Below are 14,801 nucleotides of genomic sequence, written 5' to 3' on the forward strand. Positions count from 1 at the left end.
GACAGGAAAACTCGCGGTAAAATAAAGTATCGCGATAACGACCACGGTTCTCTCTGAGACGTACATAGATATATATCTATGTGAGACGTAGTGGAGTAGAAGTACAGTATAAAGTAGCGGACAATGGAAATACTTAAGCAAATTCTTCTTCTATACTAAAGTTAAGTAAGGGTAATTTTGGTATTTTTCAACCTGGACCATATTTTTCTATGTTTTTGTGTCTAAGTGACTAATGGGAGCAACCATTTTTGAACAAATTTACTAGCCTACTTACTTCCCACCACTGCCAAGTAGTCGTGTAGGCAGAATTGTCCCTGTCAGAGTTATAGTATTGGATTAAAAATATATAAAAATACAGATTTTGAATTTTATGGATTGTTAAAATGTACAACAATGCATCATATTTTTTAAACTGGTTTTGTATGACAGCCTTTATCTGCAATTTTACAGTCGTCAAATAAATATTGTGCAGTAAAGTAGGCCTACATTTCCCAATGAATTGTAGAGTAGAAGTATTGGTCTAATGTAGCAGAAAATTAAAATACTCTAGTACATGTACCTCTAAATTGTACTTAAGTAGCCTACACCACTCTAGTAAATGTAGCCTACTTATTTACTTCCCACCTCTGACTATGTAGAATTTATTGTATTTAACTGAGGTTAATAGGCTACTCATTTGTAGCTGTTTCTTTAACAAGAAATAGATTGTAAAGATTTGCATCTATTATTGCAACTGGTAATGTTTTTGCTTTAGTCTATATTTCATAACGTTATGTTTTATGTTTGTTATAATACTGAATATTACACATTTTACAAGGAATTTGCCATAGTCCTGTAATGTTATGATTTTTCCAAATGTGGCTGCCCTTCTATAAACTGTATAGATAAGTTAGCAACCTTTGTCATATCACTTTTAAATCCACTATCTGCCTTTTTTTTGTAAAAAGAAAATGTGTAAGGTTGCTCACACCTGTAAGACATAGTTCAAACTCATTACAAAGAAAATTATAACATTGTTTAATGATAAATGGGAAAGAAGGTGCCTGACCCCTACTATGAAGTAACATTTTATTGTACAGCTCACACTTCACACACACATGTCCTCATTTACACAACCCAGTCTCAAGTAGGAAATTATTTCATATTGTCAAATTCAGAATTTCAGGTCAACTGTGCATCCATGAGGTGTGCTGTATTTAAAAAGATATATTATAGAAATTAGAAAGAAAAGCTAGGAAAAAGCTACAGAACAGAGCTATAGAATGTTGAATTACACACGTCTTCAGCCAAGTAAATTAAATAAGAGCTCACAGTTTTTGTTTTATTTGTGTTCCAAAGAAAACAACCTCTGTGCCAAATCTCAAGACTCAGTTGAGGAAACCAGATTTTCCAATTTTCTAGTTAAAGTGTAATTTATCAGAGCACATGGAATAGCCCTGACAAAGCTGGCACCCATTCCATTATAATATCCTCTAATTCCACGTCTTTCATATATCCCTATAAGTCCTTGTAATACACCTGAGGCTGGATGTGAATCTGAGCTGAAAGCTGCAAAACAAGACAAATGGCAATGAGTAAAACATCTCAACTTGTTTCAAATAATCTCAAAACGTGTGACAGAAATGCAAGTGTTTATACCTTGTGCTTGCTGCTGAGTCCGAATTACTGCCAGTGGGTAACTGGTAATTTGTCCAGAGGCGAAGGCCACAAAACTGAAGAAAAAGAGTTTGGAGTCACTGTTGTAGGCTGGATCACTCTTTGCCCAGTTCATGATGGACTGCAACAAGAAGCAAATAGTTGAAGATATCTATTAAACATACCACATGATCATATGTTTCTCTATCTGTGTTCTGTAGTGCTGTTCTGTCTCACCTGATGAACTGCACACTCCACACCTGCGTAGGGGATCATGCAGAGGATGCTCGGCTTGAATCCTCTGTAAAAGGAGGACACCGACTCGTGTCTGTAAATGGTTCGGGCACATGCCACAACACCATGGTAGGTGCCAGCTTGCTGCAGGTTCAGCCTCACCTTCAGCACCTGTAGTGGAGACAAAGAGGACAGAGATTAAAATAAACTTCCATTCATACACTTACTATGATTTAATAATGCTAATTTTAATAATGCTAATGGTGCTTCAGTCAATGATAACTCACTGCTGCTTTTCCTAAAATTTCTTCCAAAATAAAAGTCCAAATGTTTCACATTACTATCAATTTAAATGATATGCACACAAATCTATATTTAATTATGCTACTTCACATTCTTTACATGATCACAACCATTAGAGCCATTGGTGGGATTACTGCACATAAAGGAGATTAGTCCCATTTATCAACCTCACAAAGTCTCTTATTAGCTTCAAATATGGATGTATTGCACATTTTCTTTTCAGAACAATCAAGTCTGTTTGAAACTGAAAGTGTATTGGATGCATCCAATATTACAGAAGAGTAGCACAACTAACCAGTAATATGTGAGGAATGGTCTTACAACAACCTTATAACCAATAAATAAAATAAAAGGTTAATTGATCATGTAAAACAGCAAATATGTGTTTGAAGTAGCTTTTACTCAGGTTTTACTCAAATCAAACAGTAAGTAACTAATCTTTCTGACTTCATGGGTTCAAGGCTCAACACCTAGGGAATGGGAATAGTTCTATCTGCATCTAAATCAATGAATACCACAGACAACTATTTAGTGAACTCTTACCAGCCTAATTTCACACCATTGAGAATGGGACACACCCAAACATTGACGCTAACATGACAATTGTATTATCATAATAACAATTTGTAGGAGCAATAGCAATTGTTCGCCATTGCTGGAACAGCCAGCGTTATTACCGTACTTCTACATTGGCACTGTCAGACGGAAGGGACTGAAGCAAATCAGAATCGTTTTTCAGTGCATTTGTATGAATAAGCGGTGCACAGTGGTACATGTTACTAAACTTTTCAGTTTCTCATAATGGGAGTCAGTGAAATTAGCAAAAGGGGGTGTAATTTTCACAGCCAACATTTTTCACTTCTTGAAGAATGTGAAAGATAAAACTTTTTCCCAATTCTTTTTTATTATATACTGTACATGACATTTTCATGTCAATGAAGAATGGCAGCAAGATAGCAGTGTGCAGGATTTGTTTCATGCACTTTTTGTGCACATTATTATTACCCACAGTGATGGAAGAAGTACTCAGATATTTTGGAAGTAAAAATAGCAATACTACAGTGTAGAAATACTCTGTTACAGGTAAGTACTGCATTCAAAATCAAAATTACAAAAGCATTTAGCATCAAAATATACTTAAAGTACATTATGTAGAATGGCCTATTTCAGAATAATGCAAATATTTTATTTATTATTAATGCATTATAAATTGGTCAAATGGTTTCCAAATGTTCTCATACACGCCCAATTTGTTTTTTTAGTATATACATTAATCTCTCCATAGACATACCACTCCATATTGTTGATCCAAGTGCCAATTGTAGGTGCCTCCCTTTTCTTCCAGATGAGAGCTATAGTGCTTTTTGCCTGTAGTATAGCAAAATCAATACATTTAAATTCTTGGGGTTTTTGGATTTATTGATCCATTACTGTGTTCATCATGTTGCAGCTTATTTATGATTTATATTTTGTATTAATAATCTAAATTCGCAAAGTAACTAAAGGTATCAAATAATAATAAATATAATGTAGATCTCTAATACCTCTAAAGGGTAGAAGGCAGCGTGAGCGACAGCACCGGACACACAACCCAAGCCGAAACGCTGGTGCACCGTCAGAGTTTCCTGGTTCCTGTTCTGAGTGTACACCTTCATCTGGACAAAGTAGAATCCCTGAGTAAGCTTGTCAATAAGAAATAGGAAACTGGTGCATCAATAATTCACACTCAAGATTTTGTCTGCTACTTTATGCCTCACCTGGGCGTAGATAAGACACTGTAGCGTTGACTGTGGCGTTCCTTTCAGCAAGTTGACGACATTGCCTTGCCACATCGACCGAAGACCACCTGCCCTCATCATCTCCTGAAAGCCTTGGGAAAAGGCTTTGGATCCATGAACCTACAGAGCACACAGGAAACAATTTAATGTGAATCACTTTCATAGACAGTTGCAATTAATGTGCAGGAATGAGATTCAGCCTGAAAAATAATTGATGCAACAAAAATAACAGGGTCTCACATTGTATAAAAAAAAATAATTATGTGATAATGATAATTCTCATGTGTCAGCTACAGAGAAACATTATGCCATTATGTATTATAATAATAATACTTTATTACAGACTCATGAACCAATAAAATGAAAGCACAATACATGCAACACTTAATATATAAATAATCCCAGAAGCACAATTTCATTTCATTTCAATATGAAATTTCAAAAAAATTATAATATAATATATATAAATACATCATCTATACTCCTACTAAAAAGAAGCATTTGTGCCCGTGTCTCTATATCTGAGACTGACAACGAACAGTACTGAATCTGATGTTTGATTTGACCAAGATAATCTTATTCATCAAGTCGGCGGATGCATTTATTCACAAGATTTCTTACTACAGCTTGAAGTGTATTAACTTACTGTATGTAGACACAAACATCTCACTAGCACTACACCATCTAGGCCTTTTAAGTAGTATTATCAAAGCATAATTATATGCTACCTGTAATCTTTTCAAAATTATGACTACTTGCAGACTACTTTAGCATAAATTGTATAAAAGATTTTGAGAAGCATTGACTTAAAGCGATTTTCAAAACATAGCACTAAACTCATTCTCCTGTATGCATGTCGTTTTGCCACATGCAGTAAACTGAATACTCTTCCAGTATCAGGAACAGGCAAATTATGTAAAACAAGGTAGGCTAGCTGGTAACAGGTTATCTTTACTCCCAGACACAGTAAAGTAAAAACAGGTTCAGCCCTTTTTTGTACTGTAACACTAGGTCATGTTATTACAAAGATCAAGACACTTCTGGTTCAAGTTTTCATTCTTTGCAGTTTGGGTTATGCTTGGTAAAATTAGGCTACCAAACCACATAAAAAAGCAGATCAGATGTTGAATGCTCCTCCAAAGACTAGTATAAAGTATATAATAATAATTATAATAATAATAATCTAAGTTTAAAGGACCACTTCATAGTTTTTTAAACCACATATTATGTTCCTCAGTCGGCAAATAGAACAAGTTATACTTAAGCTTGATAATAATTGAACAACTGCACTTGGATCTCAAACTTGAGCTTCATACGAAATAACAATCATATCAAAACCTGTGAGTTTGTAGCTCAAAGCTCATTCTGTTTCCATGGATTCTGTGTCACATGTTTTAACATTTAACCATTCCACCAATTCACCACTATTACAACAGTTGAGCCATTGCCATGCCTAGCTTAGGAGTTTCTGTGTGTGTTTTGCATTGCGTATAACATTATAATTTACTGGGTTGTAACACGTTCCTGGGATTGAACATTAGTAAATATAGCAGATCATGTGAAACCAAATAAATCCACCCATGCTTTAATAAAGTAGCACCTGATAGTGAAGCAGACCTGGAGTTGGGTCTTAAGGCGGTCGATGGGGGCCGTCACAGTTCGGGATACAGCATCTGCCAGACCTGCTGCAAGAATGAACGTCCTCCACGCACCAAAACCAGAAGCCTCTTCGGGGAACTCGATGGGCATTGCACGACTCTCACCCACATCGAAAACCTACAGACAGACAAAATGAGCAACTACATTCATCATTCTGTTATTATTACTCATGCTTAAGTGGATGTATCATAGTTTGTGCACATCATTGAAAGTAACATGATCATGATGCTGCCTGAAGATCTCACCAGACTGTGTTTCCATGACGACACCAGCTCCCCGATGTTGTCCACAGGGTTCAGGATGACATGGTGCAGGAATTCACCCCAGTCCACTGTCATAGAACTGTCCTTATCCATCCTGGTGGATAGACACTTGTTGGTTTGTTTTATTACACGGTCATGAAAGAATCTTAATGACGAGCTGTATGTTTTGTCATCAAACTGCATCTAAAACATCCTAGTATCACATTACAAAATGCATATTAAGAAAAGTTTTAAAAGTTGCTGGTTATGTCTTTATTGATCAGTAAGCAACTGATTTGTGAAAGGGCAGTAACAAGTCATTATAATATAGAAATACAAAGGTTTGCCAGGTACTGAGTCCAAACTTATTTTACTTGCATTATGATGTATATTATTGATCAAGATATATAACCATTTATAAAGTAATCTGTGATAATGTATCAATAAGTACACCTAATTGTACAATGACACCAACATTTATACAATTTAACACCTGTTTAGAAAGCACCAATGTGTTCTGAACTCAGATAAAGCCAGTACTACAACTGTTAAAGTGTTGTAGTTCACATAAATTAATGCTTTTTTAAATTCAGCAATGAATCCATGAGGTAGTGGGCAAAAAAAATCTTACATTTGAATTATTTTTTTTGCATTCGGCTTTGATATGACCACTCCTAACTCCTTAAACAAACATATGATGTCCTCCTGGTCAATGACTCCTGATCAGAGAAGAAATGCACATAATTACAAACAGGTACTGGTACTGCTCTTCCATTTATTATGTTTCTGGGAAGTGATTCTGTCAACTGTAAACTGCAAAGATCAGTCTGTAGTGCTGTGTACTGTCTATTGTGTACCATAAACAAGTCAAATGCACGTCTGTCTTTCCTGTCTGACCTTGAAAATACACTTTATTGTCAAAGAATTAACATTTTTGGTGGTTTATAAAGAATGTGCTCAGATTGGACTTCTCAACTTCTACATCAGTAAAACAGTGTGTTGTTTAAAGGAGACCAATAAATAAGAGGTGTAAAAACAATCCTTATATAGTGTTTTGTAGTAGGTATTCAACAAGGCTATTGTACTTTATAGTATTTTCTGATGTTTTCTTGAGACATTATTTTTTTTAAGAGAGAAGTCTGTTACCACTCACCACACTTGTTCTTGTCAAGGTCATGAAAGTAAATTTTCCATTTCCTCTCTCTGTCCATCATGTAGCTGAGGAACTCTTTATAATCCAACAGGCCATCTTTGTCTTTGTCATAAGAATCAATTATATTCTAGGAGAAAATCAGCAGGTTTGTGGTGATTAGTGCTTGAATGAATAACTGAATGAAATTACAGCCTGGCACATACACACAGCCTAATATAAAAAATAAACAAGATAAGAATATTACCTGGACCTTTTCATCCGCTGAGAGGATCCCATGTTTCCTCATTTCATCACGGAGCTCCGACACGGTTATAAACCCATCCTCGTTTTGATCCAGTTTAGCAAATAAATCACGAAACTGCTCCATGGTGCGTTAAGAAACAAATTAGCCTCAGATTGAAAATCAGGATGCTGAAAAAAAAAATGCAGCCCGTTTCATCAGGCGAGAAATAAATGCATCGAAAAGTATCAGCGACTATTGACCTGCAGCTCTGCTCGGACGCTGACTCATTGGCAGGGCTCAGTGCCAAGGTGCCAATGCAGCATGAGCGCTTTTATCATTAGCTCAGAGAGAGAAAAACTCATGTTCTCTCTGGTGCAGCAGGAGGCGTTGTTGCTGCAAGAGCTCAACATCATCTTCAATCATCACTGTGCCCTCTCCTCTATATGTGGGCCTAGGGTGATGTGTTGAGACAGGTGGATACAATGGGAATGGTGTGGATAATACATGCTGAGGTAGGGGTCAATAATGACACACACACACACACACACACACACACACACACACACACACACACACACACACACACACACACACACACACACACACACACACACACTTATCTACAATAAGCTATTTCATTAGTTTTGTTTATTTTAAGGCTACTACTCGGGCCTATTTTGTATTTACAGTTTTTTTTCCGATTGCACTATTTTGAAAACAGGGACCAGTTTTTCAGAACACTTCACACAATTAGCACAACCACATACCCAATTAGCAGAACACCTCAGACCCTTTGCAAAATGAAACACTCTTGCAAAAACTAAACACTAATTTATAAAAAAAAACCATATTTTGTTACCATATGATACACACACTTAATTCTGTTTGAACCAGTTACACACTGCTGTTGCTAACCTAAAACACTTTTAGCAATTCTACTTCTCAGTGATTAGAGTACTGTAAATGAAGTACACATAGAAAGTGCAAATATACAATATGTTACCAAACACTACACTAGACCAATGCTGCAGACTGAGGAAAATATAATGTATTTCTCTCCACATATACCCAAATCAGTCAACATGTCAACATGGAGAATTCAAACAAAACATGTCCCAGTGTTCATGCTACTACAGTAGTGTGCATAACACTGTTAACTCAGCAAACAACAGACAAACATAATATACTGTATCCAGTACAGGTTACAATTACAGTAAAAAAAAATACAGTACAGAAAATACTAGACTTACCTGCTGCATTTTTATAGTGCTTAAACCTGATTGGTGTGTCTACAATTAAGCAATCATGTGTTTGCGTACCTGAAGGCTGTGTTTCACAGATCGGCTCATAGATGTGGTAATATCAAAGTCAGTGCTTTGGAATTTCAAGGAAGTGACATCATGATGTACTTCTGTGTCTAATGTATACAAGTGTATTTAGTGTTTTGCAAATCACTGTGTGTATTGTATTGCAAAAAGTGTGAGGAGGACATTGTGTTTATAGTGGTGCACATGTGGGCCAATGTTTTGCTCCTTGAGTGTAAGGTTTTAATAATTGTGTAATACTTTTCATATTAGTGTGTAAGCAATCGGAATTTTTTTTATTTGTTTTGCATATGTAAGATTGTTTTAGTTGGACAAATACTCACAAACAAACAATCATAGATGAAACCATACATTCAATCCAACATGGGACAAGGACCTGCAAAGACTGCAAAGAGTAAAATTTCTTTTAAAAAACTTTAACATAAAAAAATCACTTGTGAGTAGAGGTGTGAATCTTCACTGATCTCCCGATTCGATTACGATTATCATGTCAGCGATTCAATTTGATTCGATATCTCGATGCATCACGATGCGTCAAATACATTTGTCTATTAAAGCCATGTAGGATATTTAATTCATAGCTTTTCAAGCTTCAGAAACAAAACATTCTGCAGTGCTCTAATACTAAATAAATTGGATACATACAGCACTGAGCACATGGCACTTCGTAGCCCAGCAGCATTTTTGCCCCCAGACACAGCAGGTTAATTCGGCCATGAACGATTAGTGATGACCAAAGTGAATATCTCTATGGCTCTGGTGATGACCATTTTGTAGTCAATTCTGATAAATATTACCCAATGAGCTAACTTGCCCTAAATCACATGTATTCCACTCACAGCTCATCCTGACACACACACACACACACACACACACACACACACACACACACACACACACACACACACACACACACACACACACACACACACACACGGGCTCGCGCTCTGCTCACCGGAACCAGAATTATTTCTTGTGTTTAACTTGACGTTGGCGCTGTGGATGTAGGGGAGGAGGGAGCTGTAGCTATTTAAAGAGGGTCATCCAGTCACGGATAAATAGCAGAAGGTCCACAGCGTTGACTAACCGCCTCTAAATGGTTTTCATCCTGCACTGTGTATCTGTCTGTGGCTTCTTATTGTTTAGTTGTCCAGACTGAGGCTGCTTATACTGCTGTGACAACCATCCGTCGACCATCAGTCCAGTCTGCCAGCTCCCCCTCCTTTTTTATTTTTTTCTATTTTATTCTTCATTATCGGGAATACGTGAAAATGGGCAAAGATTACTATAAAACGTTGGGTATCTCTAAAGGAGCCACAGACGAGGATATTAAGAAAGCTTACAGAAAACAAGCGTTGAAATGGCACCCGGACAAAAATAAGTCTGCAGCCGCCGAGGAGAAATTTAAGGAAATCGCTGAGGCATATGAAGTCCTCAGTGATCCGAAGAAAAGAGAAGTTTATGATCAGTATGGAGAAGAAGGTAATGTGTTTTTTTTTTCGCATTGAATTACATTTTTTACCGTTTGTGATGGTTTTTAATTCACCTTCAATATACCGTTATAAACCCGTTATAAACCCAGCTGGCTTTAATTCAAGTCAAACACTGTAATCAGGTTTAGAAAACAGATGGTTAGCAGATCATAGGCCTACAATTCTGTACATTTTATTATGCATAGCTATTGCACACTAGTTATGGATTAGCTACATTATATCTGCAGTTATAAGAGAAATAAAGGCTTGCCATCATTTCCACCACAGATTTTCTTTACAAATGTGGGTGTTGAAATAGAAAAAAATATTTTGATTATGTCAAAGCCTTTATGTACTTAATGTCCTATGTAGTATCTGAACAGATATGGGTAGGAAGCATGTTTGATGTGAGGAAAGTAAAAGACCACAGATCATTTCTACATCCAATAATTATTAATTAAGGGGGGCATATAAATTTACCTTATTTTACTATTTAATGTAGCAAAGGTGCTGATCATCTTCAAAAGGGGCCAGTATAAGTGAAACAAGGTGGGGTTTTTTTACCAGTAAAGCATGCAAATGTTTGCTAATAGAACTTGAAAATGAAAATATGAACCTGGAAATGTGTACAATATGTCTTTAAAGGCTCACAAAAGCCATGCAGACAGTCAAAACAGAGTATCTATATGCCTTATTTGTGATAAATGCAAGTTCTTTAACATTGCTACTGGACAAACATACTCATGAATGCCGACATTCATGAGTAGGTTGTCAGTGGGTCACGTCCTCTACTTCTTTCAGGTAGGCCTTTTCATTGTTGTCAGTGATCAGGCCCACCACAGCTGTATCGTCAGCAAAATTGATGATGGTGTTGGAGTCGAAAGTGGCTTCACAGTTGTGTGTATACAGTCAGTACAGCAGGGGACTCAAAACACAGCCCTGGGGTGCCCCGGTGTTAAGGATGAGGGTGAAAGAGTTTTGTCTGCCTACTCTTACCACCTGTGGGTCTGCCTGTCAGGAAGTAAATGATCCACATGCACTGTGAGGAATTTAATCCAAGGTCCTTGAGCTTTGTGACGAGCCTGGAGGGAACTATGGTGTTAAACGCTGAAATATAGTCAATGAACAGCGATCTCACGCTTCCTTTCTTTTCCGATTTTCCGAGATAGGGTGGTGTGGAGGATGTGTGCTATGGAGTCTTCTGTTGATCGGTTGGGATGGTAGGCAAACTATAATGAGTCCACTGTGCTGGCTAGTTAGGAGCAGATGTAATTAGTCCTTCAAAGCATTTTTATTACTACAGAGGTGAGTGCTACTGGGCCGTAGTCGTTCAGAATGATGGTGGGCTTCCTGAAGCAAGTGGGTATGACAGACTGAGCCGACGACTGAATAAATATCATTGTGAACACTGGCGCTAGTTGGTCAGCACACAGTTTGAGGATCTGTCCAGTGATACCGTCAGGTCCTGATGCTTTCTTGGTGTTCACATGCTTAAAAGCCCTCCTGACATCATGCTCAGAAAGGGAGATGGGTGTGAGAGGTGCACCCACCCATCCATTAACCTCTGCTTCAGCTGTTTTTGCTTGTTGGCTGCTGATGGCCTCAAAGCAAGGAGGAGGGGGTGGGCTTGTAATCTGTCATAGTTCTTAACCTTGCCAAGTGCGTCTGGGGTTGCCCTTGTGGAATTGTAGTTCCACTTTCTTCCTGTAGTCCTTTACAGCTCTTCTCACATTATAGGCTGCTGTTTTAAAATTGTCCAAGACTGCATTCCTAATTTGTAGGCTGCAGTGTGTGTGTTTTTATGGCATTCTGGATGGTTCTGGTAATCCATGGTTCCTGGTTGTGGAATGATTTAACTGTAGTTTTGGGTACAGTTGCTTCAGTTGTTTTATCAATTAAATCCACACAGACTCAGTGAATCCATTGATGTCTTAAGTGACTTTGACAGTGGTGTCCTGGAATGTTTTCCAGACTGTGTCATGTAGTGCAGACTAATAATGTTAAGGTCAGTATCAGGTCTAATACCTATCTGGTGGATTGGATTGACAAAGTAGGCATCACTTGTGGCATTATGCTCACCCACTGCTGAGTGTCAATGTTAGGATGACTGATGAATTCTATGTGTTGCCCATCAGGTCTCAAGGGAGGAAATGGGCCCAGTGGTGAAGGACCAGGCAACACCTTCACCTACACCTTCCATGGTGACCCTCACGCCACATTTGCCACTTTCTTCGGGGGTTCGAACCCCTTCGAAATGTTCTTTGGGCGTAAAGCCAATGGCCGAGACGATGACATGGAGGTGGACGGAAATGACCCCTTTGGCTCCTTCACCAACTTCAACCTAAACGGATTCCCTCGGGACGGGCACGTCGGCCCTGGAGGGCAGCAGCGCCGGAAGCAAGACCCGGCCATCATCCACGAACTGAGGGTTTCCCTGGAGGAGGTCTTCCATGGCTGCACCAAGAGGATGAAAATCTCTCGCAAAAGGCTAAATCCAGACGGCAGGACCATGCGCAATGAGGATAAAATTCTCACTATCGAGATCAAGCGGGGCTGGAAAGAGGGAACCAAGATCACGTTCCCGCGGGAGGGAGACGAGTCGCCCAATACCATTCCTGCCGACATTGTTTTCGTCATCAAGGACAAGCCACACCCTCACTTTAGGCGGGAGGGCTCGAATATTGTGTATCCTGTGCGTGTAAGCTTACGACAGGTGAGGAATTCTCTCTATTGGCACCCACTTATGACTGAGTGTAGTAGTATTAATAGAGCCTGATAAATGGATTAGTCACACACAGGGGAGATTCAGAACAAGCACATATTTACTTTAGAGTGCCGCTTTAAAGCTCTGATGCTCAAAAAAAGCCTGGTCACAATCAATAAGCCGTAGGTAGTCTGCCTAAAAACTCCTGACTGAGCATTGTACTTAAATACACACACACTATGCCTGTGCATTTATGTAATCTAGATCATCAACATTGAGAAATATAAGCTGTATCACAGGGAGGGTAGAGAGGTGGTGACTGCCCACGTGCACACATTGCAAGATTTACACTCCTACACTCTTCAACACTCTGAGATCTCACTGTTTCATCTCTGAATATGTGACCGACGTATGCAAACAGCAACAGATCATCTTTGATATGAATCATGCTGAGAAATCACATGTTTGAAATCACAGTAGTTTGATAAAATAATCAGTTCATGTACAGTTCATCAGTAAGACAAGAAAAGAGGAAAAAAGGAGGTTGTTTTATGTCCAATGCCAAAGATGAACTTTGAATAGAGAGATTACGACCACCTGTTATCATGTGATGATAACTGAGCCATCTCCTCGACAGCTGAGCAAACTTCCTATAATAAAAGACTGTTGATGTGGTCTAGCGGTTGAGAGATCTGGAAAATATATTTAATAGACCTTAATCAAAGACTGTTTGGTCAAAGTAGTTGTATAATTTGCTCAGTGTTCAAATATCTAGAGTCCTGTGTAGGTTTGTAAATAAAAATACTGAAAACACTGTGTCCATTATAAAGTTTGTCTACCAGAGAAAAATTACAAGTTGACAATTCTTTAGGAATTCTTTAAAAAGAATTATGTTTATGTAAAAATAAAAAAATCTATATAGCCAATAATAGCCAATATATTATTATGTGACTTTTCTAAACTGTCAAATATAGTCAGTATTGGCTTATTTTATTTGTGAATGTGTGTGCATTTGCTATTTTGTGCAATATATTGATATTCGAAGACATCCTTATTAATATTTTTTATTTAATTTTTTATAAAGGTTTTCATTTCAACCATATTACCCAGCACTAGTTTACATATATACATTATACATTACATACATTTAATCTCAGCCAATGAACAAATGCATGTGTAATTGCTGTTCTCCTGACTTCCATGTTTCTATCATTTGCAGTCGTTGTGCGGATGCTCCGTTACCGTGTCAACGATAGATGGGAAGACGTGCAACATGAAGATCACGGATGTCATCAAGCCTGGCATGAGACAGACTGTCGCCGGACAGGGTCTCCCCTTACCCAAAAATCCAGAACAGAGAGGAGACCTGGTGGTGGAGTTTGACGTTAACTTTCCTGAGACGTTGCCTGGTAACGCCAAGGATGTCCTGAAACGGCATTTACCTGCGTAGGACGAAGGACACGGACTGAACGAGGGGAGATAACCGCATGACAGAGCTCGCCCTTGTTACCTTTGTCACACACACACACACACGCACACACACACACACACACACACAAAAGAGAACAATTCTGACAGTTCACAGATGGACCCCCTACGACGAATGTGCAATTTCTATTTTTGAGCTATATGGTGTTTTTATAAATACCATGCATGCTGCCAAGTTGATAAGTGCTAGTGAAAGACTGTCCGGGTTGTTGATATCTGAAAGAAACACATTTTATGTATGTGGGTCTTTGCCACAATCACTTTATCTTTTTGTTTGAAATATTGGCAGTGAGTGAGTCTACAGTTGCCACACAAAAAACCCCAGTGATCCTTGGAAATACTGCAGTGTAGTACATTTTCTTGCTCTCATTTAGATCTAACAGGCTTTATTACTGTTATTTTTTTCATTCAGTGTTTATTTTGTCATGTAGAAATACAAGCCTCAATTTTGCAGGCTGTCTTAAAATCTGTGTACAGTTTATTCAAGAGAAACGTGGTTGAATGAACTGGATCATCATGTGCATTTTAGAAACTGACATGTGAAGATATTGAACTTGAATTTTAAAATAAATCTTTACACCTGAA

At 38.1% G+C, this 14,801-nt stretch overlaps 2 protein-coding genes and 1 long non-coding RNA gene across 5 annotated transcripts; 2 read left to right on the plus strand and 1 right to left on the minus strand.

Moving 5' to 3' along the window:
• LOC120568625 lies at window positions 1-4,075 on the plus strand. The gene is made up of 4 exons (XR_005640737.1): window positions 1-165; window positions 1,857-1,998; window positions 3,725-3,849; window positions 3,978-4,075. It is a non-coding gene; the product is annotated as an uncharacterized LOC120568625 (long non-coding RNA).
• Window positions 1,055-7,719, minus strand: slc25a24l (solute carrier family 25 member 24, like). 3 transcript variants are annotated; one of them, XM_039816243.1, is made up of 10 exons: window positions 7,249-7,719; window positions 7,005-7,131; window positions 6,483-6,570; window positions 5,855-5,966; window positions 5,568-5,726; window positions 3,930-4,070; window positions 3,717-3,845; window positions 1,873-2,040; window positions 1,639-1,777; window positions 1,055-1,548 (listed from the first exon to the last, which is right to left on the minus strand). In XM_039816243.1, the coding sequence occupies exons 1-10, from the start codon at window positions 7,369-7,371 to the stop codon at window positions 1,361-1,363; spliced, it is 1,374 nt and encodes a 457-aa protein (XP_039672177.1). In that variant the 5' UTR covers window positions 7,372-7,719; the 3' UTR covers window positions 1,055-1,360. The 3 variants fall into 3 exon arrangements, with proteins under 3 accessions (XP_039672177.1, XP_039672178.1, XP_039672179.1); XM_039816244.1 differs by having other exon boundaries at window positions 3,717-3,827; window positions 7,249-7,716; XM_039816245.1 differs by lacking the exon at window positions 3,717-3,845 and having other exon boundaries at window positions 7,249-7,718.
• Window positions 7,720-9,522: 1,803 nt separating this feature from the next.
• dnajb4 (DnaJ heat shock protein family (Hsp40) member B4) lies at window positions 9,523-14,801 on the plus strand. The gene is made up of 3 exons (XM_039816246.1): window positions 9,523-10,034; window positions 12,160-12,737; window positions 13,948-14,801. The coding sequence occupies exons 1-3, from the start codon at window positions 9,824-9,826 to the stop codon at window positions 14,176-14,178; spliced, it is 1,020 nt and encodes a 339-aa protein (XP_039672180.1). The 5' UTR covers window positions 9,523-9,823; the 3' UTR covers window positions 14,179-14,801.

This window comes from Perca fluviatilis, chromosome 11 (assembly GCF_010015445.1).
Source record: "Perca fluviatilis chromosome 11, GENO_Pfluv_1.0, whole genome shotgun sequence".
In the NCBI taxonomy this organism is placed as follows: Eukaryota; Metazoa; Chordata; class Actinopteri; order Perciformes; family Percidae; genus Perca; species Perca fluviatilis.

What these genes read in the sequence shown, in the direction of transcription:
- slc25a24l (XM_039816243.1), bottom strand. Translation starts at nt 7,371, where the DNA reads ATGGAGCAGTTTCGTGATTTATTTGCTAAACTGGATCAAAACGAGGAT. An exon ending in CGTCATGGAAACACAGTCTG is followed by an intron (nt 5,727 to 5,854) that starts GTGAGATCTTCA and finishes GTCTGTCTGTAG; the next exon opens with GTTTTCGATGTGGGTGAGAG. An exon ending in CTGCCTTCTACCCTTTAGAG is followed by an intron (nt 2,041 to 3,716) that starts GTATTAGAGATC and finishes TCTCCACTACAG; the next exon opens with GTGCTGAAGGTGAGGCTGAA.
- dnajb4 (XM_039816246.1), top strand. Translation starts at nt 9,824, where the DNA reads ATGGGCAAAGATTACTATAAAACGTTGGGTATCTCTAAAGGAGCCACA. An exon ending in TGATCAGTATGGAGAAGAAG is followed by an intron (nt 10,035 to 12,159) that starts GTAATGTGTTTT and finishes GTTGCCCATCAG; the next exon opens with GTCTCAAGGGAGGAAATGGG. An exon ending in TGCGTGTAAGCTTACGACAG is followed by an intron (nt 12,738 to 13,947) that starts GTGAGGAATTCT and finishes TATCATTTGCAG; the next exon opens with TCGTTGTGCGGATGCTCCGT.